General features: G+C 48.6%; 1 protein-coding gene across 13 annotated transcripts in view; it reads right to left on the bottom strand.

Moving 5' to 3' along the window:
- DNM1 (dynamin 1) overlaps nucleotides 1-26,661 on the bottom strand; it is a 796,474-nt gene that overhangs the window by 432,895 nt on the left and 336,918 nt on the right. For all 13 annotated transcript variants that reach the window (XM_085614099.1, XM_085614096.1, XM_085614097.1 and 10 more), the window contains exon 6: nucleotides 12,194-12,354. In XM_085614099.1, the coding sequence (XP_085470225.1) occupies nucleotides 12,194-12,354 (161 nt within the window). The remainder of the gene's footprint in view (nucleotides 1-12,193; nucleotides 12,355-26,661) is intronic.

Raw genomic sequence — 26,661 nt, 5'->3', positions numbered from 1 at the left:
CCCGCCTAGCGGAGGTGATAGCCACCAGGAAGGCAGTTTTCAGAGTCAGTAGACGAATTGGACAGTTGTGAAGGGGCTCAAAGGGAGTGCACATCAGAAAAGTGAGAACAAGGTTCAAGTCCCACTGAGGCATTACGAATGGAACAGGAGGGAACATATGAGTAATGCCCTTAAGAAAACGTGAGACAACAGGGGACTTGAAAAGAGAAGGCTGATCAGGAAGCCTTAAGAAAGCAGAGATTGCAGCAAGATAACCCTTCAAGGTGCCCAGAGCAGAGCCCTGCTGGGCCAAAGAAAGAAGAAAGAGGAGAACCTCAGAAAGAGGGGCAGAAAGGGGATCCACAGCCTTTGCTGTGCACCATGCCACAAATTTGTTCCACCGGCAGGCGTATACCGTCTTTGTGGAGGGACGCCTGGCTGCCAGAATGACATCACAGACTTCAGGAGGCAAGTCAAATGGCATCAACTGCCGCCGCTCAATCTCCACGCACGGAGGTGGAGGCTGGACAGGTTCGGGTGGAGGACCGTCACCTGCTGCTGCGACAGAAGGTCCTCCTGAAGAGGCAGTCGTATCGGGGGATCGATGGACATACTGAGTAGCTCGGGATACCAGTACCTTCATGCCCAATCCGGAGCCACCAAGATGACTTGGGCCCGGTCGCACCTGATCTTCTTTAACACTCTGGGCAGAAGTGGTATAGGCGGAAAGGCGTACAACAGACCACAACTCCACTCGCGACGAAAAGCGTCTCCGAGCGAGTGCTGAGAACTGACATTGCACGTTCTCTTCGGTGGCGAATAGATCTAACCAAGGCTCTCCCCACTGCAGAAAGAGACCTTGCGCCACGTCCGAGTTCAGACGCCATTCGTGATCCATCATGCACCGGGGGCTGAGTTCATCTGCTCTGGCGTTCAGAGAGCCCGCCAGATGTTGAACCACCAGGGTGATGCCCTGATGTTCCAGCCATGTCCAGAGGCGCAGAGCCTCCTGACAAAGGGTCCATGACCCCACCCCGCCCTGTTTGTTGCAATACCACATGGCGGTGGTGTTGTCCGTGAACACCTGCACGACACTTCCCCGGACAGAGGGAAGGAAGGCTTTTAGTGCAAGTCGGATCGCCCTCAGCTCCAAGAGGTTGATATGGAGCCAAGTCTCCGCCGGAGACCAGAGTCCTCTGATCTCCGCCTCCCCCATGTGGCCCCCCCATCCCAGGAGGGACGCATCCGTCACTACGACATGCTCCGGTTGGGGTAGGGAGAGGGATCTGCCGCTGACCCAATCGCGATTCGTGAGCCACCACTGCAGCTGGTTCGCAGTGCCCTCCAAGATCAAGACATGGTCGGACAGGTTGCCTCGATGCTGGGCCCACTGAAACTTCAGGTCCCACTGCAGAGCCCGCATCCGCCACCTGGCGTGAGGTACCAACAGGATGCAGGAGGCCATCAGCACCAGAAGCCGCAGCACCAACCTGACCGAAACCCAGGACAGAGGCCGGAAGATGGAAATCAGGGCCTGAATGTCCCGGACCCGCTGTTCCGGCGGATAGACCCGGAACTGCGCCGAATCGAGAACCGCCCCAATGAAAAGGAGCTTTTGGGAGGGACTCAGGTGCGACTTCTGCACATTCATGGAGAACCCCAGCGAGTGCAGGAGGTCGGCCGTAGTCTGGAGGTGGGAGACGACTTGCTGGGGCGAGCCCGCCTTCAACAGCCAGTCGTCGAGATAGGGGAAGACTGGAACCCCTGATCGGCGCAGATGAGCTGCGACCACCGCCATCACTTTCGTGAACACCCGAGGGGCACTGGTGAGGCCGAAGGGGAGCACGGTGAACTGAAAGTGCTCCTGACCCACCGTGAACCGCAGGTAACGCCGGTGGGCCGGCAGGATGGGGATGTGGAAATAAGCGTCCTGCAAGTCCAACGCTACCATCCAGTCTCCAGGGTCTAGGGCAGCCAGAACCTGAGCTAAAGTGAGCATCTTGAACCGGTCCTTCCGGAGGAAGGAGTTCACGCGCCTGAGGTCCAAGATCGGGCGTAGGCCCCCTTTGCCCTTCTTGGGAACCAGAAAGTAGTGGGAATAACAACCACAACCTACTTCTGGACCAGGAACGCGCTTGACGGCCTCTTTGGCCAAGAGGGCCGAAACTTCCTCTCATATAAGATGCAAATGATCCCCCGACATACGGTGGTTCAGCGGTGGCATGGCTGGAGGGGTCGTCTCGAAGGGGAGGGAGTAGCCCCTTTGGACGATTTGCAGCACCCACCTGTCCGATGTGATGGAGCGCCATTGGAGCAGGTGATGGCGAACTCTGCCGCCCACTGGCGTTGAATGGGCCTGAAAGCTCGGACTAGGAGGGCTTTGAGGCGGATGCTGCCGGGGTGGATGTGGACTGACCGGCACGTTGACCTCCAGTACCGCCTCGGCGGAATCCTCGTCCGCGTGCAGGTTGGTTCTGCGGCCGGTGGCTGGGCGGACGTGAGGAGGCGCCCCTTCCTTGGCCACGAAAGGTGGAAGTTTGCGGCCGTGGGGCCGAAAGACCCAAGGACTTGGCCGTGGCCCGGGAGTCCTTGAACCGAGCCAGCGCACTGTCCGCCTTCTCACCAAAAAGGCGAGTGCCATCAAAGGACATGTCCATGAGGGAACTCTGGACATCCCCTGAAAATGACGTGGACCTCAGCCAGGCGTGACGCCGAAGCGCCGCCGTGGTGGAAATCGCCCGACCCAGCGAGTCCGTGGTTTCAAGTCCACACGGTATGGCGTGCCGTGCTGCATCTCGACCGTCAGCAAGTGCTTGAGTGAGTCGTGCCCGGGCCTCCACCGGGCACAAGGGCAGCACGAACTCCACCGTATCCCACAGAGAGTGGGAATAACAGTCCAAAAGGCAAGCGGTATTTAAAGACTGCAGCCCCAAACTCAGGGACGAGAAAAATTTCCCGCCAAACTGTTCCAACCTCTTGGATTCCCGATCCGGAGGAGCAGACGGGAAGGAGGATTGGGAGGTTGAGGCCTGGGTAACCAGACTCTCGGCGGTGGGGTGTTGGGAGAGGAAACTGGGGTCGCCCGGAGCAGGGCGGTGGCGCTGGGCAACGTTCCGTTCCACAGGAGGAACTGTGGTGGGCTTGGACCAAGTGCCCTGCAGAACGTCTATGAGGGCCTCATTAAACTGCAGCAGAGGCTCAGTGGAGCTTGCTGTTGGTTGAAGGACCTCTGTGAGGACGTTAGTCCTCATGGCCACAGCAGGCAACTCCAGCCCTAGGGCTTCGGCTGCCTTGCGCAGCACCACTGAAAAAGCTGCACCCTCTTCTGAGGCCACAGTCGGAGGAGAGATGAAGCCAGCGTCCGGCGAAGTGTCCAGACCACTGGCATCCCCCAGTTCGTCTGCCCAGTCCTGTGCAAGTTGACCCTGGAGGGCCATAGGGTCCTCAGACCCCTCCCAGTCGCCCCCATCATCCGATTCCTGATAAACAGGAGGAACGATCGGAGCCGGACGGTAGATGAAATGGTCATCCATCGACGTCGGGTGCGGCGCCGGACGGCGCCGTACCGGCGTCGGGTCCGGACAGGGGCTGAACTGGGGAACGGCATCGTCCGGAGACGGCGCCGGAGGTGGAACCGGTGTCGCGCCGGCAGAGGGGCGTCGTGAGATCGACCGGCGCCGACCGAGATCCAGGCCTGGATCCCTCGGGGACCTGCGGTGTCGGGGCCGGAGCCGCCGAAGGCGCCGGGGCCGGAGCCGCCGGCACGCGAGGTCACCCAGTCGAACCTGCGGGGCCCGAAGGCACGCCTACAGGCGTCGACGGCGGAGCCAGGCCCCTCATGGCTGAGGGAAAGGCACTGACCTCCGCCGGAGTCCCAGGGACCGGCGGGTATGGGGACGGACGCGGCTCCTGCAGCTCCGACGGAGCCGCGGGGGTGGGACCACCCTGACCCTCAGCTGAGTCGCGCGACCGGCAAGGGGAGTCCGAAGAGCGATGTCGTCTCTTGGACTTCTTGGAGTGCTTCGACTTACCCGAAGACCCCGACGAGCGATGACGATGGCTGCGGCACCGCGATCGGTCCTTGGACCTCCTCCTGGACCGGGACCGAGAGCGGCGCGGAGCAGAGTGCCGAAGCTCGAGAAGCTTACGGGACCGCTCCCGCCTAGCTTTCGACGTCAAGGCCTGGCAATCGAGGCACGACTCCGCGTCATGGTCGGCCCCCAGGCAATAAAGGCACCGGCGATGGTGATCCGTCACTGACATCAGGCGATGACTGGCGTCACAGGCCTTAAAACCAGGCATCCTACCGGCCCCAGAGTCGAGTCGATAGACCAAAAGAAGTCAAAAAAGTTAGTCAAAAAATGACTAGGGGTAAGCTCTTCCCGGATCGGCGCTTACTGGTGCGGAAAAAAGAAGAACTGACGTCAGCGCGCGAGGGCGGCGTCTAAGTACTCCGACGACGTCATTCCGGCGCACGACGCCGACGACGGATGCGGAGCCACAGACGACGCCTACCGACACGCAAGGGGTATTGCTACAAAAATCTTTCCGGATCCAGCCTGACGCCTGAGGATATTCTAAGGTGAGGAATCTAACTAACGTGTTTCTTTCAGATAGGTCGGACTAGGAGGGTTTGAAGGCTGCTGCAGAGGGGGTGCTGCTGGACTGGCCCGCTCGCTGGCTCCCAGACCCACAAAGGTGGGTCCCACGTCCCCGGCCGCGCAGAGGCTGGACAGCTGGCGCAGGCCTGTGGCTCTGGGTGGAACATGGCGGGGCACTACATACGTAGCCACGAAAGGGGCGAAAAGCAGACTGCGCGGGGAGAGATGTGGAAGCGAGGCCCAAGGATCTGGCCGTTGCCCCTGGAGTCCTTAAAGCGCTCAAGCGCATTGTCTGCTTTGTCGCCAAACAGGCGACAGCCATCAAAGCACATGTCCAAAATGCCAGTGGACCTCAGCCAGGCGTAGCGTCTAAGGGCTACTGACGTTGAAATCACCCTGCCTAGCCAGTTGGTGGTGTCCAGCCCACATCGAATGGCGAACTTTGCTGCGTCTCTCCCTTCGGCCACTGCATGGGAGAGCATGGCCCTGGCCTCCTCTGGGCACTGTGGCGGCACCTGTGCGACCGTGTCCCACACAGAGTGGGAGTAACGGCCCAAGAGACATGTGGTGTTCACCGACCGCAGTCCTAAGCTAGAGGAAGAAAACATTTTCTTCCCAAGATGGTCCAACTTCTTGGATTCGCTATCAGGTGGTGCAGTAGGGAATGCGCCCTTGGGAGTCGAGGCTTGGACCACCACGCTCTCAGGGGTAGGGTGTTGGAAGAGGAAAATGAGGTTGTCTAGGCGGTGGCGTCGGGTAATCATCCTGTCCACAGGAGCCCCTGTGTTGGGCTTGGACCAAGTGCCTAAAAGGATGTCCGTGAGGGCTTCACTGAACGGCAGCAGGAGCTCCGAAGAGGCCACCGCCGGTTGAAGCACCTCAGTCAGGAGGTTAGTCCTGACTGCCACCGTAGAAAGCTTGATGTTTAAGGCCTCTGCCACCCTACGCAACACCACTGCATATGATGCTGTCTCCTCCATAGCCACGGTAGGGGGAGGAAGCATGCCAAGGTCTGGGGAAGTGTCCAGACCACTGTCCTCACCCAACTCCTCTCTCCAGTCCGGTTCTTCGAACTGGTCTGCCAGAGGGTCCATAGACCTGTCCCAGTCCTCCTCACCCTCCTCTGGCAGCCACTCAGGGCGATAGGGAACACCAGGGGGGGAACATGGGTCAAAAGTACTGGTCGGCACCGGTCCCGACATCAGGCAATGTCGGTCCGGCTCCTTGTCCACATTGAGGGGGAGGCCGGGGTCGATGTCAGCTGGGAGACGCAACCGGCATAGGAGGGGGCGGTGATGTCGCCAATGGATTTGGCGCCAGAGAAGGCATAGAGCTCCCAGCCGAGTCTGCGGGCCTTATGGGGCTGACCAAAAAAAAGAATGGAGGGATTCATAAAAAATACGAAGTTGGGCAGGGGTCGCTCTGGCACCCGGAAAGGGAGAGAGGCTCGGAGTTAACCCAACAGGCTCCGTGGGCGGAGCCGGACGAATACCATCTGCATCCCGCGTCGCCTGATGGACAGGAGAACGCGAAGAACAAAGGCACTTCTTCGCCTTCTTTTTGTGCTTCAACTCACCCGCAGACTTCGATGAGGAATGGTGGTGATGGCTCCGCGACCGGTCCCACGAACTCCCTCTCGACTGGAGCAGAATGCCGGGCCTCCAGAAGCTTTCGAGACCGCTCCTGGAAAGGCTTCGGGGCCATGGCCCGGCAGTCGGAGCACGACTTCAGGTTGTGGCCGCGCTCCAGGCACCAGAGGCACACAAGATGTGGGTCCGTCACCCGCATCAGCGTGTGGCAGGAGCCACAAGGCTTGAAGCTGGTCTGCCGAGATGACATCCCTGTGCACCAGGAGCCGTGATGACTCAAAAGACGTCGACAAAAAGTGGCAAAAATAGAGTCAAAAAGTGACTCGAGGTACCGCTCTCTCCGGATCTGCGCTGGCTGGCGTGGAAAAAGCAGGGTCTAAGTAGATACCGCGATGTCATTCAGGCGACCACAATGCCAACGACGAACGCGGAGTCAACAGACGCCACCTACCGACATGTAGGGATACTGCTGAAGAAAAATTCTCCAGATCCAGTCTGACGCCTGGGGGTAATTCTAAGGTGAGAAATGCATAACTAATTGTCTCTTTCAGATGCAGACATTACCAGCTCTAGACTGTAACACACACAAATACCCAGAGCGGCACCCATAAACACATCATTGCCACTGAGCCGAGTCACGCTGTGTCTATTCTGGATTACAGTAGAAGACTGAAGCAGATACTACCAGCTCTAAACTGCAACACACACACAAATATCCAGAGCTACACCCATAAACACATCCATGCACCTGAGCAGAGTCACGCTCTGTACGTTCTGGGTTACAGTAGAGGTCTGAAGCAGACACCACCAGCTCTAAACTGTAACACACACACAAATACCCAGAGCTACACCCATAAACACATCCATGCACCTGAGCCGAATCACGCTCTGGCTGTTCTGGGTTACAGTAGAGGCCTGAAGCAGACACTACCAGCTCTAAACTGTAACACACACACAAATACCAAGAGCTGCACCCATAAACACAAGCATGCACCTGAGCCGAATCACGCTCTGGCTGTTCTGGGTTACAGTAGAGGCCTGAAGCAGACACCACCAGCTCTAAACTGTAACACACACACACACAAATACCCAGAGCTGCACCCATAAACACAAGTATGCACCTGAGCCAAATCACGCTCTGGCTGTTCTGGGTTACAGTAAAGGCCTGAAGCAGACACTACCAGCTCTAAACTGTAACACACACACAAATACCCAGAGCTGCACCCATAAACACAAGCATGCACCTGAGACGAATCACGCTCTGTCCATTCTGGGTTACAGGAGAGGCCTGAAGCAGACACTACCAGCTCTAAACTGTAACACACACACACATACCCAGAGCTGCACCCATAAACACAAGCATGCACCTGAGCCGGGTCACACTCTGTCCATTATGGGTTACAGGAGAGGCCTGAAGCAGACACTACCAGCTCTAAACTGTAACACACACACACATACCCAGAGCTGCACCCATAAACACAAGCATGCACCTGAGCCGAATCACGCTCTGGCTGTTCTGGGATACAGTAGAGGCCTGAAGCAGACACTACCAGCTCTAAACTGTAACACACACACAAATACCCAGAGCTGCACCCATAAACACAAGCATGCACCTGAGCCGAATCACGCTCTGGCTGTTCTGGGTTACAGTAGAGGCCTGAAGCAGACACCACCAGCTCTAAACTGTAACACACACACACACACACACACAAATACCCAGAGCTGCACCCATAAACACAAGTATGCACCTGAGCCAAATCACGCTCTGGCTGTTCTGGGTTACAGTAAAGGCCTGAAGCAGACACTACCAGCTCTAAACTGTAACACACACACAAATACCCAGAGCTGCACCCATAAACACAAGCATGCACCTGAGACGAATCACGCTCTGTCCATTCTGGGTTACAGGAGAGGCCTGAAGCAGACACTACCAGCTCTAAACTGTAACACACACACAAATATCCAGAGCTGCACCCATAAACACAAGCATGCACCTGAGCCGGGTCACACTCTGTCCATTATGGGTTACAGGAGAGGCCTGAAGCAGACACTACCAGCTCTAAACTGTAACACACACACACACATACCCAGAGCTGCACCCATAAACACAAGCATGCACCTGAGCCGAATCACGCTCTGGCTGTTCTGGGTTACAGTAGAGGCCTGAAGCAGACACTACCAGCTCTAAACTGTAACACACACACAAATACCCAGAGCTGCACCCATAAACACAAGCATGCACCTGAGCCGAATCACGCTCTGGCTGTTCTGGGTTACAGTAGAGGCCTGAGGCCTGAAGCAGACACTACCAGCTCTAAACTGTAACACACACACAAATACCCAGAGCTGCACCCATAAACACAAGCATGCACCTGAGCCGGGCCACACTCTGTCCATTCTGGTTACAGGAGATGCCTGAAGCAGACACCACCAGCTCTAAACTGTAACACACACACAAATACCCAGAGCTGCACCCATAAACACATCCATGCACCTGAGCCGAATCACGCTCTGGCTTTTCTGGGTCATGCTCCGTCCATTCTGGGTTACACTAAAAGCCTGAGGCACACACCACCAGCACTAAACTGTAACACACACACAAATACCCAGAGCTGCACCCATAAACACATCCATGCACCTGAGCCGAAGCACGCTCTGGCTTTTCTGGGTTACAGTTGAGGCCTGAAGCAGACACCACCAGCTCTAAACTGTAACATACACACAAATACCCAGAGCTGCACCCATAAACACATCCATCTTTGGGAAGGTGAATCTAGTAAAAATGATCATTTTCCCAAAGCTAACATACCTGTTTAATGCGGGTCCTCTGAGGTTCCCCCAGCATTCTATTTCCAAAGCTCAAAGCAAAATAGGGAGCTTTATTTGGGGGGGAGAAGGGTGTGAGGCTATCGTGGAAAAAACTGAGGCGCCGTTTAGCCAAAGGGGGATTGGCCCTTCCCGATATTCGTTGGTATTTGGCTGCTTTTCAATTTAAAGCTATCGGGATGCTTCTGATCGAACCATCAGCAAGTGCTTGGGGTAAACTGCTAAGGGAGTTGGTCACTATTGAAGGAGGGGGGCTGTGGCCGGGTTTCTCTATAGGTTTGGTTCACCAAAGTTTTTTAAAAGAGTAAGGCTAAAGGTCCTTAAAAACGCTCTGGAAGTTTGGTATAACATCCGTACCAGATGTGGCATAGGCTATTATTCCGATCAGGCTCCGATATGGGATTCCCCTGGGACTCTACTCTGTCTTCAGGATAGTTTGGCTGTCCCTATAAAAAGAGCGGGAGTCTGGTCGGATTTGGGGGATGAAAATGGCATACATCCCTGGGAGTTATTAAAAGTAAGACTAGGCCTGGGGCTATCAAAATTTAAGTTTATACAATTAAAATCCTGGTTTGAAATGGAAAAGAAAAATTTCAGTGGTAACGGGGAGGTGGAGGCCATGCTTAAAACCACTCAACAGCTGAAGAAGGAAATTTCAATTTGGTACAGGTTTTTGATAAATGCAGATGATGCGGATATTCCACAGCAGGCGTCAGTATGGAATGACTCCGCCTTTGAAGCGGATATAAAGTGTCTTTTGGTACCCTCTTTAAATCTGCTGTATAAGTATATTAAATCAGCCAGCTTGAAGAAAAATCACTTTTTTGATACCAATCGAATTTACTATACCCCGGAAAAAATCTCGAAATTTGCACCTACTCCTGAACCGAAATGGCCCAGGTGTTCGATCCCTAAAGCCAACGATATACACATCTTCTACGAGTGTTCTAAATTGGAAGTATATTGGACAGGGGTGTGTAAGTATCTATGTAGGACCTTTGAAACTGATATCGCTCTGAATACATCTTTAGTCTTTTTTGCTAATGATCGGCTGTCCATTGCATGTTTGGAACAGCCTCAAAGATGTTTACTGTTGTGTCTGATATTGCTGGCCCGCAGGGAAATATGTCTTACATGGAAAGACCCCCCCCCCCCCCGTAAACCGAAGATAGGTTAAAATCTGCACTAGCAATGGCCCGACTCGAAACAATCGGAACCAGTACTAGCTCCCCCAATCACTGATTACCATTTGTAAAAATGGGTAGAGAGCTGAGAATATCCTGAAGCACAATGTTAATAAGGAACCTGATCCTATGATTAACACCTAAATCCCGGATAAAAAAGGGGATTGGTCGGATAAACTGAACAAGTGCAGGCGGCCGGAGGGTGCCCCGATAGAAAATAACGGCCGGATAAGATCTGCAAGTTGTTTATAGGTGAGATGAGGACAAAAAACAAAAAAACAATTACCCAGAGCTGCACCCATAAACACTTGCATGCATCTGAGCTGGGTCATGCTCTGTTCATTCTGGGTTACACTAGAGGCCGGCAGGGTTGAGCTGTGGCTCGCAAGATTTGATATAGCCTGCAGACCTTCTGCAGACACCCTGGAAAGCTTGTAACCTCAATCTAAGCACCCTGGAGTCACAGAGGTTGATCATTAGTTCTTTGTAATCTCCAGGGTCTTGGTGGGGTCCGTTGTACTCCAGTTAAGCTCCAAAGGGTTATGTCATGAGTTCCTCTTTATACACTAAACAAAGTTTGGTACGTCTCGAGACTTTGCCTCACGGGAATCCTCTTACACTTTGGGGAAACACAATCATATTTTCTTTAGAACATGTACTCAGCTGCACCTCTGGCTTGCCGGCATTGATGCCTTTCAAATATTTACCACACTTTCTGGAATATCCCTTGCTTGGCTGAAAATGGGTAGATGGGAAATGGTTGAAACTCCACCACTGACACCAATTTCACATTTTTCCAAGCAGAACCAGCACAATATCTGGCTTGAAAGAATCTGAAGAGGCTGCCAGGTGTGCTTGGTTTACCATGGAGGCTGGTCAATCTGTGAAAGATATGGTTTTTTAACTCTGCACTCTTCCAAAGTGTACTGACACACAAAGGGTTTGTCCGATACTAGAGGGCTGCCCGGTCTATGGATCGGAAGGCCCAGCCACTGTAAGGTGGCTCTTCCCACACATATTGTTTTTGTCCAGAACCATCAAGCGCGTCAACAGCAGTATCGAGCCTGAGGATTAATCAATGACCCCTACATGCTGTGAGAAAGCTCACTATGCATAAGGCCCACTGATATTCTGTTTCTCAGAAACAAAATCCCAATCTGGGTGTCTGTTTCTAAGAAGCAAAGGTAATGCCAATCGGGTCACCATAAAATGGAAGACCACATGGTACTACTTTCCTGGCTAACGTGTTTTCTCTCTATGGCAGTGGAAGCACTAACATCAGGACATTGCCTGCCGCTGCAGCAGGGAACACTAAATACAGAAAGTGGCCTGTTGCTGGACAGACCACCCTGGTAGGATCTGTATGACACCCCATCCCCACAAAAAACCTCAAGCATTGGCAGGCTAATTTACTGATGTGTGAGTGCCTGCGGGGAGGTGAAAGGGAGTATGGGGTTTCAGATGGGTCAATTTTCCCTATTAAGGCAGCATGGCGTGCAGACTTCATGCGTGGTCTAGTAAACCCATTCTGGGCCTAATGGTATTAACTTTAGGCGCTGTGTGGGTCTGTGGAGCATGGAACTAACAAGAGGGCCATTTACCTAATCTAGCTTAGGAAGCATTGGCTCGAAGAAGCTTGGTTGGGTCAATGACCACATTTGGACTTTACAGTCTTTGGGCTCCTGGTTTCTCTGCAAGTCTGTTTATCCACCTGGGGTCCAAGATGTGTTGGGGATTTGCCCATAGCAGGGGCACCTAACTACATCCAATTTTTGAGTGGACTCCAGTCTGGGACCCCCTGATTTGGAAGTAAGATGCGTGGGATATAGGATAGTGGGTGCCATCATTTAACCTCTGTATCGTCAGCACCTCATTCTCCTTGGTGGATTCATTAAACCCATTTAAGGTCCCAGCGGCAAGAGCTTCAGTCTCCTGGGTTCTTTCTTTTCCCCATGTCTCCTCTGAGGTAAGCTGGTCCTGGCCCAAGATCTTGAAGAAGGAAGGCATACATTACCTGATTAAGCACTTTCTGGAGGTAAGGCGTCCCCATACGATCTGCCATGTGCCTGTATGATGGATGCGAGAGGAAGAATTTCCTCTCAGCGGCTAGTGCAGCTTGGATGTCTTTCTTTCCATCAATATCTTTCTGGCTTCTGTTTACCACCCCAATGTAGCCTGAAAAAGAAGGGCAAATGGGATAAAAACCTTGGACCATGGAGTGCGTAGAAGATGAAAAAAGCAGCACTGGTAAACCAAAATTGAGAACGAGTGACACAAAGAGATAAAGGAGGCAAGCAAGAAAGCACTGGGAGTAGCAAAGATGAAAAGGAGCAGCAAAGATGAAAAGGAAATGAAAAAGTGCAAAAGAGAAATACAAAATATGGGGAGATGGAAAGAGATGAACGAGAAGGTGAAGACACCAAGAAAGAGTACATGAAACCGAGGAAGATAAAGAAAGTAACACTTGAGGTAGTGCAGCAAGGAAGAGAGAATAAGAGGGATACAGAGAAGAAAGATCAAGGTACTGACTGAGACTAGAGCACCACATGGTAGGTTTCATTTTTTATTGACCTTTCACTACAAATAAAATAATTGTAGCAGAAGGTTGAGTCTCCTCCTGTGTATAGCTGCATCTGAGAGTTGTTAACCACCCATGGGATGTGAGAGTAGAGAAGCAAAGACACAGGCACTTGAATTCCGAAGACATTCGCAGCAATGTGTCAAAGATTATCAGAGACTTAAGGAAGTCTTGAACTGCCCAAGAACGGAGGGAGAAGACGACCATAGCAGAGTGCCTGCTGCAGTACCTACCCTTCTGGTGCTACACCGCTCACGGGAACAGCAGAGAGGCTGCTACTGCTTAGACCCTGCGGCTTCAGAAGCTACTGGAAAGGGGGCACCGTGTGGAGATCCAGACACAGCGTTAGTACAATGCAACACAGGCAGCCACTCGGCGTGAACATCACCACAAACGTATGGTCTCTACGGACACAACGCCAATCCCAAGAGGATGCTTACACTGACAGGAACAGCAACCGACCCACCAAGAGTCTACTTTATTCCTACACACAGCCAGCTGCAGGCATTGTATTCTCGGACATTGTACAGTAATATTTGCATAATGTCTAATGCTACTTTTCTTGATGTGTTTTCTGTTCTTGCATTGCATGCTTTTCTGATTCAAAGATGTGAATCTAAGAAAGAACGCGTGCTGGAGAAGAAACAAGGTAACTACAGTTTTTTTTTTTTTTGCAGAGTTGTATATAGCGGAACTTGACCGCATCGGGTATCAGAGCGCTTTACATTTACGTTACATGAGGACACATTCATTTTTTTGGTTAATCACGGGGAGATTAAGTGATTTTCCCAGAATTACAGGACGTTCAGCGTCATTGCCGAGACTCGAACCCCAGTTCCCCAGATTCGAGGTCGAGCGCCCCAGCCTTCAGGCCAACTCCTCTCCCCAACAGTTCTACGGCGTTGGCTTCTATCATACATTTATGTGTGGCGCTCCTCATTTCCAGTGCACCTACCGCTCGCCTCTCTTTAGCCTGTCACTGTTGTGCTTGAACTCTCTCTCTCTTTATATATATGTATTTCTTTATTTTAAATGTAATTATATATCAATATTTATAATATTTGCTCTATTGTAGAATAATACTACTTTTAATTTACATTTAATTTTAAACTACCATTCCCTTAGCGCAAACAGCCCTTGTTGCCTATATACACCATCCCATACACTACCCATCCCTGAACCCTAAAAAACAATATTGGCCCTAAACTTAAAACAAATCAAACCATACATCCATCGTTTATTGCCCATTTATTTTTCAAATGCATTATTTATTATTGGCTTAAATGTAATTACTTAATTTTTTTACTTAAATACTTGCATTTATTGAAATTACAATTTAACGGACAATCCTTGGGGAGATGAGTTGGCCTAACGGTTAGGGCGCTCGACCTGGGGGAACCGGGTTCGAGTATCGGTAACGACGCCAAACATCCTGTGATTCTGGGCAAATCACTTAATCTCCCCGAGCCTAACAAAAAAAAAAAGAAAATGTGTGTCCTCATGTAACGTAACTGGTGCTATGTAAAGCGCTCTGATACCTGATTGGATTCGGGTCAAGTTCGCGCTATATAAAACTGCAAAAAAAAAAAAAAATCCTACAGATACTGTTGCTACATTCAATGAAAGGATGATATTGGAATGGGTTATTTGAGTAATTCGATGTCAGAATTTGAGTATTCAGAGCTGAGCATTTGCCTCCTTGAACTGCATAGACCCCTCGACAAACATGCTTCTTTGTGAACTGCTTTGACACACACATATTATATATATATATATATATTTCACTGAAAAAACCATAGGTTTCACACATGTTATAGTTAGCGGAAATTTTACTGATAAAAAACCAATGAAATTCCCCCGTTATAGTTAGTGCAGGCAACTATAACTCACGCGACCGCAATCTTCTGCTGATGCTAATACTGTATTTAGACACTTATTTGCCCATGTCTTCTTCCATACATTTTTAGCTATACATATATTACAAATATTTTTTTTTCATAAAGACACATATGTCATCAGCAGAAGATTGCGGTCGCGTGAGTTATAGTCTAACTATAACGGGGGAATTTCATTGGTTTTTTATCAGTAAAATTTCCGCTAACTATAACATGTGTGAAACCTATGGTTTTTTCAGTGAATTTGCAAGGTTTTTTAAATGCTAATTCCTAACTATAACGTGTGTGAAACCTATGGTTTTTTCAGTGAATTTGTACGGTTTTTTAAATGCTAACTTACTTTGCGCCATTCGTGGCGTGCGCGCCCACTTAACGCAGTTCGTTCCGTGCGCGCACGGTGCGCTTCGCGCACCGCGCGCCCACTTTACGCAGTTAGTGCCGTGCACGCACGGTGGGCACGCGGTGCGCTACGCGCACCGCGTGCCCACGTTACGCTAGATGGGCCATGTACGCACGATGCGCTTCGCGCACCGTGCGCACATGGAGGACATATGATGCACTTCGTTTTGAAAGGTAATATTTTAATTTTTCGTATATGTTATAAGCCATGCACAAATGGTGCCCTTCGGGCACCATTTGCACACGGGGTGGGGAGAGTGTGGATAATTTTTTTTTTTATTATTTTTTTTTAAATATTTTAGTTTAACTCATCTTTAATAAGCCTTGCACAATTGGTGCCCTTCGGGCACCAATTGCACACAGGGTGGGGAGAGTGTGGATAATTTTTTTTTTTTTATAATTTTTTACCGTACGCGTACGGTAAGCGTAATCGGCGAAATTAGCGAAAAAATTCCGTTTTTGGCCTTGGGGGATCTTTGGGGACTCCATCAACATTGCTATGTGTGTGGAAGCTGTCTAAACAGCCCCTTTACATGTTTTTGTGCTTTATATTTTAAACATCACTCTCAGTGCGAGAGAGAAAATGGCGGCCGCCGCTTCCTGGTTTCGGCCGATTCGAATGTTTACTAAGATCTAAGAGCCAATCAGAATCGCGCTCGCGCATGCCACCGTACGCGTACGGTAAGCGTACCGTAAGCGCACCGTAAGCTGGCTCAGATATATATATTGATTTAAAGGCTATTTTCTCAGAATCTACTGAACAGATTTACACCAAACCTACAAAAGGCACTTCCTTGACCTGAGGACTACCTCTCTGCCAAATTGCTAGTAATTCTGTTCAGCCATTCGGGCTGTAGCCCTGTCTAAAGGTCCTATGGAAAAATGCATGGGAAAAACGCGTTTTGGGACCCCCCTTTTATCTCAGCCCCCGCTTGACGAATCCCCCCGAGACTTTCAGGGAAGGAGCGGAGCGGAGCGCCCCACCTATTTTGAAAAATTCACGAGGATTCATCGACCGGCGCCAAAGTTATTCAAAATAGAATGTTGCGGATTTCCTATGGAAACGTGGTCCTAACTATAACTACCTACTGGCGACCGCCAGTAGGTAATATATATATATATATATATATATATATATATATATATATATTAATCCAAAGAACAAAATTCAGCCATTCCACGAAGCGAGAGCAGGATGCAACATGTGCTGAAGGCCGCCTGGCCGAAACAAGTCATGGTTGTTTGCTTTCAATAAACATTGTGTTGCATCCTACTTTCACATAGTGGAACAGGTGAATTTCGTTCTTTGGATTCTAATTATTCTACACAGAGTGTTGCTCTGTCGGTTGCTGTGATTCCTCCCAAGTGGACGGGGGCTTTCAAAAGAGCCGGGTGAGACTTGATATATATATTCGATATATGGATAGCAATATATAGACAGAGATAAGTTTGCCAAACTTGTATTTTACAGAAAAAACGTGTTCACTGTCAAGTATTTCTTGGGATACATTTCCTGTAAGTCACAGAGCTCCATAATTAATTTGCAGGATAATTAGTTTCCCTACACAAATAGAGTTAAATGGATTATTAATACAGCATTTCTTATTCTTTCCATGCTCGCAAAAAAATGCTTTCACAATGGCAGTGCTGCTCTCAGAGCATTAAAACCCACATCTGATAAGCTCACCATCACAAGCCCATCTTTGATACAAGCATTTACCAATGAACCCTCCCTAGTTTGGGAATTAAACTGTACATAGAGAACCAGTCAGCAGAATGTGAAATACACTGTTCCAAATTGGATTTAAAAATTATATATATATATATATATATATATATATATATATATATATATATATATATATATTCATATATTCACTTAAAAAAACCATAGGTTTCACACAAGTTATAGTTAGCTGTACATTTCACTCGTAAAAAACCAATGAAATTCCACGTTATAGTTAGATCAGGAAACTATAACTTGCGCGCCCACAATAAACTGCTGATGACGTCACATATTACATCACTTATGACATGGTCAGTGACATCACTCATGACATCAATGATGACATCTGAAATTACACATTGTGGATTGCGGTCGCGCAAGTTATAGTTACCTGATCTAACTATAACGTGGAATTTCATTGGTTTTTTACGAGTGAAATGTACAGCTAACTATAACTTGTGTGAAACCTATGGTTTTTTAAGTGAATTTGCAAGGTTTTTTAAATGCTAATTCCTAACTATAACGTGTGTGAAACCTATGGTTTTTTCAGTGAATTTGTACGGTTTTTTAAATGCTAAGTTATGTATTTATTTTTAATTTTTGCGCGCACGGTGCGCTTCGTGCACCGTGCGCGCGCTATGTGCCCTCGGTGCGCTTTGCGCACCGAGCACCCACGTTGCGCATTTCGTACCGTGCACGCCTCGGCATTTTTTACAAAATATCAAATTGTTTTTTTCTCCCTTGGGGGTCCTTAGATTTATATATTAAATGTGATTGTTAATTCTTTTTTATTTTTTTATTTTTTTTTACCGTACACGTACGGTAAGCTTACCGTACGCGCACTCCGCGATTTTTTTTAAAAATTATTAAATGTATTTTCCGTACTTTTGGGTCCTTCTTGGACCCCCTGACAAACACTAGGGGGTCTGCAACTCTCTTCGTTGCCCCCTTTTCACGTTCCACACCTTTGTTTCTCAGTGCGAGAGACAGAAAATGGCGGCCGACACTTCCTGATTTCGACCGATTCGAATGTTTACAGTCATGTAACCACCAATCAGAATTGAGCTCGCGCACGGCACCGTACGCGTACGGTAAGCTTACGGTAAGCGCACGGAGCGCGCTTACAGATATATATATTGATTTAAATGCTATTTTCTCAGGACCTACTGAACAGATTTACACCAGACCTACAAAAGGCACATCCTTGACCTGAGGACTACCTCTCTGCCAAATTTCAAGTAATTCTGTTCAGCCGTTCGGGCTGTAGCTCGGACTAAAGGTCCTATGGGAAAATGCATGGGGAAAACGCGTTTTGGGACCCCCTTTTTTCTCAGCCCCCGCTTGACGAATCCCCCCAAGACTTTCAGGGTAGGAGCGGAGCGTAGCGCCCCATTAGTTTTGAAAATTTCGCGAGGATTCGTCGACCGGCGCCAAAGTTATTCCAAATAGAATGTTGCGGATTTCCTATGGAAACACGGTCCTAACTATAACTATCTACTGGCGACCGCCAGTAGATTATATATATATATATATATATATATATTCACTGAAAAAACCATAGGTTTCACACACGTTATAGTTAGGAATTAGCATTTAAAAAACCTTGCAAACTCAGTGAAAAAACCATAGGTTTCACACATGTTATAGTTAGCTGGAAATTTTACTGATAAAAAACCAATGAAATTCCCCCGTTATAGTTAGTGCAGGCAACTATAACTCACGCGACCGCAATCCTCTGCTGATGACATATGTGTCTTTATGAAAAAAAAATATTTGTAATATATGTATAGCTAAAATTTAATGGAAGAAGACATGGGCAAATAAGTGTCTAAATACAGTATTAGCATCAGCAGAAGATTGCGGTCGCGTGAGTTATAGTTGCCTGCATTAACTATAACGGGGGAATTTCATTGGTTTTTTATCAGTAAAATATCCAGCTAACTATAACATGTGTGAAACCTATGGTTTTTTCACTGAATTTGCAAGGTTTTTTAAATGCTAATTCCTAACTATAACATGTGTGAAACCTATGGTTTTTTCAGTGAATTTGTACGGTTTTTTAAATGCTAAGTTACTTTACGCCATTCGTGGCGTGCACGCCCACTTAACGCAGTTGGTTCCGTGATGTAATATGTGACGTCATCAGCAGTGGATTGCGGGCGCGCGAGTTATAGTTAGCTGAACTAACTATAACAGGGGAATTTCATTGGTTTTTTACGAGTGAAATGTCCAGCTAACTATAACATGTGTGAAACCTATGGTTTTTTCATTGAATTTGCAAGGGTTTTTAAATGCTAATTCCGAACTATAACGTGTGTGAAACCTATGGTTTTTTCAGTGAATTTGCAAGGTTTTTTAAATGCTAATTCCTAACTATAACGTGTGTGAAACCTATGGTTTTTTCAGTGAATTTGCAAGGTTTTTTAAATGCTAATTTATGAATGTATTATTATTTTTTTTTAACTATTTATTTTACAATAAGCTGCCTATATATATAGTTATAGATTAACTTTATCCTGTAATATGGAATGGCTCAGTTTTTTTTTTATTTGGATAGAGTTGAACAGCATAGTTAATATCTTCTATAAACTTATAACCACGTTAAAAATTATTTATTTATTTTTAAGTGTTTTTGACCGTGCGCGCACTGTGCGCGCACGGTGCACGAATGCGTACGTGCTCCGTGTCCGCATGCGTACGTGCTCCACGTACGCATGCGTACATCATGCGTGCTCCGTACGCGCGTGCTCCGTACGCGCATGCGCGCGTGTGCGTACGCGCATGTGTGTGCGTGTTCCGTGCGCGTACGTGCATGCGCGCGTGCTCCGTACGCGCATGCGTGTGTGCTCCGTGCGCGTATACGCATGCACGCATGCTCTATGCGCGCGTGCTCCGTGCGCGCACGGCAAGTCATGTGATTTAGGAACAACACTTTTCATTGGTTTATAGTAGTTTCAGTTCCAGAAACTTCCAACACCACACCCACTCCCCTCATTATTACTTTTGATTCCCTGGGAGAAGGAGCTGAGCCGCTTTTCCAGTACTCCAGTACTTGAGAATGGCAGAGCAGCAGTCATCTTCTGGGAGTGAGCAGGAGACCCTTGTGAGACAGAGACAGAGGAAACAGAAAGACTCTTTTATATGGCAATTTTTTACATTTCCAGAGGGGCAGAAGAAGGTGAATGCTCCAAAAGTCACCTGCACTCTTTGTGATCGTGACTTATCAAGAGGAGATCCTAAAAAGAAATACTCTTTTAGTATCTTCAATATGATCAGGCACGTTAGAGATGTACATCCTGTGGCTTATGCTCTAGCTGCTAGAGAAAACCCTCCAGCAGCTCAGCCGAGCACATCCGCAGCAGCTCAGCCAAGCACATCATCGGCAGCTCAGCCGAGCACATTATCTGCGGCGGCAGCTTCACCTGCTTCTGTTCCTCTGGATATACACCCTCTGTTTAAGAGGGTGCATATACGGTGCAATGCGTGCAATGCTCTTCTCTCTTATGGGGACACCAGCATTCCCCTAATAGAGAGCAAGATACAGCAGCACACGTGCGGCACCCTATAATTTTTGCCATTTTTCTGTTCCTCTGTCCCTCTATTAACACAACGGCTCTTTTTAGAGCCACCTAACATCTAAACACTTAAATTTGATTTTTAATTCTATTTTTTTAATGATTTTTTTTCGCCGTGCGCGCACCCCGCGATTTTTCTAAAAAAAATAAAATGTTTTTTTCACCCTTCATGGTCCTTCAGGTACCCCCTGACAAAAGCTAGGGGGTCAGGAACTCTGTACCCTGCCCCCTTTTCACGTTCTCCACCTTTCTTTTTCACTGTCACACACAAAATGGCGGACAACACTTCCTGATTTCGACCGATTCGAATGTTGACTGACATGTAACCACCAATCAGAATTACGCTCGCGCACGGCACCGCGCACGGTGTTCGGCTATAGATATTTATGTACTTTTAACTGCAATTTTCGCAGAAACTACTGAACAGATTGACACCATATATGCAAAAGGCACATCCCTGACCTGAGGACTACCTCTTTGCCAAATTTCAAGTAATTCTGTTCAGCCGTTCGGGCTGTACCTTCGATTAAAGGTCCTATGGGAAAATGCATGGGGAAAACGCGTTTTGGGACCCCCCTTTTTTCTCAGCCCCCGCTTGACGAATCACCCCGAGACTTCCAGGGTAGGAGGTGAGCGGAGCGCCCCATTAGTTTTGAAAATTTCGTGAGGATCCGTCAACCGGCGCCAAAGTTATTCAAAATAGAATTTTCAGATTTCCTATTGTAACACGGTCCCAACTATAACTATCTACTGGCGACCGCCAGTAGATAATACATACATACATATACACACACATATGTACACATTTAAAAAAATTGTGATTTTTTTATAGTTAGGAAAACATATTCACTTTTTTTTTTTTTTTATTATACAGAGGTCGTGGACCCTTTGCGCACCCTACACGATGGCTGTGCACATTCCGGTAGCCGTTTTGTAAAGTCCCACTGGGGTCGCGACTTCGGTGTAATTTGTAAAGTATGAAATATCTTTAAATTAATTATAAATAAAAAGTTTTCCTTTAAGTGTTTGTCTCAATTTATTAATAAAAGTATTTTTAAATTATTATTTTCAATATAATTTCAACTAAAAATTATTCGATTATTATTGGATTCGGAGGTTAGGAGGTATGGCCATTTTGCTCGATCTGTTTTGCAAGATTTTTTGGTCTAGTCAGGTGGACACCCTCCTCCGGGTGAGGTACGGCTTGAGGATTCTATTCAAAAGGTGAGGAATCAACAGGCAGAAAAATCCATCAGAAGAGCAAGTTACTTACCTTCGGTAACGCTTTTTCTGGTGGATACAGTATCTGCCTGGGGATTCCTCACTGTCCCACCCACCTCCCCGTTGTCCACCTGTTTCTACCAAAACAATGCTTTTACTCTTTGGCATGAATGTTTTTAATATGTCTTAATCATGCTTATGTTTTAATGGTGAGAAATACTTGATCTGTTGCTATTTCTTTATGCTATTATTGGTTATGCATTTGTATATATATATATATTTGTATATATATATATATATATATATATATATATATATATATATATATATATATTTGTAAACCAAGATTTGCCCACATGAAGAAGCCGCACATGAGGAGTTAAAGCCCTTTTATTGCAGAAGGCAGCAGGTACAGCATACCATCAAACTTCGAGTAAAATTGCCAAAGTTATCACCAGACGCGTTTCAAACTCCATTGAGTCCTTGTTCACAGGCTGTTTGGCAGAAGGGAAGCAACAGACTGTCAGTGGAGCACACTGTTAAATACAACCAAGTCCCGCCTTGAATGGGCGGCGGCACCAATAGCCTCCTAGTACATGTAGTCCACCTTAATGTAAACCCCTGTGGGTGCTGTTGTTGAATAGTCCACAATTAATCCCCAGTGGGCACAGCATGCCTGCTACTGCTGCTTATGTACTCTGAAACAATGACCTCCTCATTCTCGCAAACGCTCGAGATTGCAAGCGCTTAAGATCCGCCCAGTATCAGGCAGCGGGGCTCCTTCGCGGCCGGACGAGCCGCAAACATAGAAAACCAAGATTTGCCCACATGAAGAAGCCGCACATGAGGAGTTAAAGCCCTTTTATTGCAGAAGGCAGCAGGTACAGCATACCATCAAACTTTGAGTAAAATTGCCAAAGTTATCACCAGACGCGTTTCAAACTCCATTGAGTCCTTGTTCACAGGCTGTTTGGCAGAAGGGAAGCAACAGACTGTCAGTGGAGCACACTGTTAAATACAACCAAGTCCCGCCTTGAATGGGCGGTGGCACCAATAGCCTCCTGGTACATGTAGTCCACCTTAATGTAAACCCCTGTGGGTGCTGTTGTTGAATAGTCCACAATTAATCCCCAGTGGGCACAGCATGCCTGCTACTGCTGCTTATGTACTCTGCAACAATGACCTCCTCATTCTTGCAAACACTTGAGATTGCAAGCGCTTAAGATCCGCCCAGTATTAGGCAGCGGGGCTCCTTCGCGGTCGGACGAGCCGCAAACATAGAAAACCAAGATTTGCCCACATGAAGAAGCCGCACATGAGGAGTTAAAGCCCTTTTATTGCAGAAGGCAGCAGGTACAGCATACCATCAAACTTCGAGTAAAATTCAATGGAGTTTGAAACGCGTCTGGTGATAACTTTGGCAATTTTCTTCGAAGCGCTTGCAATCTCGAGCATTTGCGAGAATGAGGAGGTCATTGTTGCAGAGTACATAAGCAGCAGTAGCAGGCATGCTGTGCCCACTGGGGATTAATTGTGGACTATTCAACAACAGCATCCACAGGGGTTTACATTAAGGTGGACTACATGTACCAGGAGGCTATTGGTGCCGCCGCCCATTCAAGGCGGGACTTGGTTGTATTTAACAGTGTGCTCCACTGACAGTCTGTTGCTTCCCTTCTGCCAAACAGCCTGTGAACAAGGACTCAATGGAGTTTGAAACGCGTCTGGTGATAACTTTGGCAATTTTACTCGAAGTTTGATGGTATGCTGTACCTGCTGCCTTCTGCAATAAAAGGGCTTTAACTCCTCATGTGCGGCTTCTTCATGTGGGCAAATCTTGGTTTTCTATGTTTGCGGCTCGTCCGGCCGCGAAGGAGCCCCGCTGCCTGATACTGGGCGGATCTTAAGCGCTTGCAATCTCGAGCGTTTGCGAGAATGAGGAGGTCATTGTTGCAGAGTACATAAGCAGCAGTAGCAGGCATGCTGTGCCCACTGGGGATTAATTGTGGACTATTCAACAACAGCACCCACAGGGGTTTACATTAAGGTGGACTACATGTACCAGGAGGCTATTGGTGCCACCGCCCATTCAAGGCGGGACTTGGTTGTATTTAACAGTGTGCTCCACTGACAGTCTGTTGCTTCCCTTCTGCCAAACAGCCTGTGAACAAGGACTCAATGGAGTTTGAAACGCGTCTGGTGATAACTTTGGCAATTTTACTCAAAGTTTGATGGTATGCTGTACCTGCTGCCTTCTGCAATAAAAGGGCTTTAACTCCTCATGTGCGGCTTCTTCATGTGGGCAAATCTTGGTTTTATATATATATTTGTATATATATATTTAGTATACTATGTAGACATGTGAAAATGTGTCGGTCCACCGGTTTACCACGGTGGCACGGAAAAAATGGATGGAACTGACGTCAGCACACCGACGAGGTCCTCTTATGGCTCCTAAGACGTCATACGGTGTCGCGAGCGGAGCCGTGCTATTATGACATAGTCGTCGACGTGGGATAGCTAGGAAAGAATTTCCGTGGAATGCTCGCGCAGGGGTATTCATCTAAGTATTCAGGCTAGTCCTTTGGGAGCAACTGTTTGTGGTGCCACTCCAGAAACCGAAACCAGTGATCCAAGGGCAGAGGCCCTGCAGATGGCACACGAGGTGGGGAGCCCAGTCGTGTGCACCGGCGGGGCAGCGAAGTGATAAGCACCACTACCCACAGAAAAGGTAACAAGGGCACTGAATAACACAGGATTTTCTCTTTGTATCCAACAGGAACAACAAGGTTAAAATGCCCTAGTTCCAAAATGTAGAATTAGTGCTACAAGAGAACCTGCGATGGATGCCGCTTCTGCCTTCCGTACACTGGAGGCAGCACATGGGTCACGCAGTACTGTCATACTGCGGTGGGACGCACACTCGTTGACCTCTCATGGCACTGCTCCACACTTTGGGTACAACGCTTTCCATTAGCTATGTTTTCTGATGACGTGTCGCGCCGGCCCCGTCCAACAGCAGAATCCCTTCAGATCCAGACTCTTCCACTCTCTCACCGGAAGTGAAACCAGGCCATGCGGACACTTTCACAATACAACAGCCGGGAATGCACTTTTCGGTAAAAAAATACACATTCCTTCCTCCTAATTTATCAAATAAAGGACTCACTGTAGAACAGGGGCCAGCTTCGATCGGTAAACAGCCGTTACAACTTTTTTACTTCGCGATACCATTACAACGCATGCATTACCACGCATGCATTGTATATCGCGAAGTCATTACTATGCATTTTTTGAGAATGCATGGTCATTTACCACGCATGCCTTTACAACAAATTGTGTTGTAAAGGTATGTATGGTAAATGACCAAGAGTTCTAAAAAATGTAGACGATCCACGTCGCTGTAAGGAAACAGAGGCTGTTCCGTTTCCTCACAACGACGTGCATCGCCCCTCAGAGACGACATGAAGCAGGAACCACGAGGAGAGAGAGGTAAGGGGGATTGGGCATGGGGTGGTGGTTACTTATCTAGGGTTTAGGGTAGTGCAGTGGTGTTTGGCTAGTGTAGGGGGTCATGCTGAGGGTAGTGTTTTAGGGTAGTACAGTGGTGTTTGTGTGGTGTAGGGGGTCGTGGTTAAGGGTAGAGCAGTGGTCTTTGGGTAGTGTAGGGGGTCGTGCGGGGGTAGTGTTTTAGGGTATATGGTAGTGCATTGGTGTTTGGGTAGTGTAGGGGGTCGTGCTGGGGGTAGTGTTTTAGGGTTTAGGGTAGTGCAGTGGTGTTTGGGTAGTGTAGGGGTCGTGCTGGGGTAGTGTTTTAGGGTTTAGGGTAGTGCGGTGGTGTTGGTGTAGTGTAGGGGGTCGTGCTGGGGGTAGTGTTTTAGGGTAGTGCAGTGGTGTTTGGTTAGTGTAGGGGGTCGTGCTGAAGGTAGATTTATGGTTTAGGATAGTGCGGTGGTGTTTGGGTCGTGTAGGAGGTCATGCTGGGGGTAGATTTAGGGTTTAGGGTAGTTCAGTGGTGTTTGGATAGTGTAGGGGGTCGTGCTGGAGGAGTGGTTTAGGGTAGTGCAGTGGTGTTTGGGTAGTGTAGGGGGTCGTGCTGGGGGTATTATTTTAGGGTTTAGGGTAGTGCAGTGGTGTTTGGGTAGTGTAGGGGTTCGTGCTGGGGTAGTGGTTTAGGGCAGTGCAGTGGTGTTGGGGTAGTGTAGGGGGTACTGCTGGGGGTAGTGTTTTAGGGTTTAGGTAGTATAGGGGGTACTGCTGGGGGTAGTGTTTTAGGTTAGTGCAGTGTTTGGGTAGTGGAGGGGGTCGTGCTGGGGGTAGTGTTTTAGTGGTGTTTGTGTAGTGTAGGGGGTAGTGTTTTAGGGTTTAGGGTAGTGCAGTGGTGTTTGTGTAGTGTAGGGGGTCATGCTGGGGGTAGTGTAGCGGTGTTTGTGTAGTGTAGGGGGCAGTGTTTTAGGGTTTAGGGTAGTGCAGTGGTGTTTGGGTATTGTAGGGGGTCGTGCAGGGGGGTGGTGTTTCAGGGTTTAGTGCAGTGGTGTTCGGGCAGTGTAGGGGGTCATGCAGGGGGGTGGTGGTTTAGGGCAGTGCAGTGGTGTTCGGGCAGTGTAGGGGGTCGTGCAGGGGGGTGGCGTTTCAGGGTTTAGGGCAGTGCAGTGGTGTTTGGGTATTGTAGGGGGTCGTGCAGGGGGGTGGTGTTTCAGGGTTTAGTGCAGTGGTGTTCGGGCAGTGTAGGGGGTCATGCAGGGGGGTGGTGGTTTAGGGCAGTGCAGTGGTGTTCGGGCAGTGTAGGGGGTCGTGCAGGGGGGTGGCGTTTCAGGGTTTAGGGCAGTGCAGTGGTGTTCGGGCAGTGTAGGGGGTCATGCTGGGGGTGGTGTTTCAGGGTTTAGGGCAGTGCAGTGGTGGTCGGGCAGTGTAGGGGGTCATGCTGGGGGTGGTGTTTAAGGGTTTAGGGCATTGCAGTGGTGTTCAGGCAGTGTAGGGGGTCGTGCTGCAGTAGTGTTTTAGGGTTTAGGGTAGTGCAGTGGCGTTTGTGTAGTGAGCAACAAATGCGCTGCGTCGCTAGGCGAGACCTTAAAAGCATTGCACCAA

Source organism: Triturus cristatus, chromosome 1_2 (assembly GCF_964204655.1).
Source record: "Triturus cristatus chromosome 1_2, aTriCri1.1, whole genome shotgun sequence".
In the NCBI taxonomy this organism is placed as follows: Eukaryota; Metazoa; Chordata; class Amphibia; order Caudata; family Salamandridae; genus Triturus; species Triturus cristatus.
This window is presented reverse-complemented; position numbering and strand designations above follow the sequence as displayed.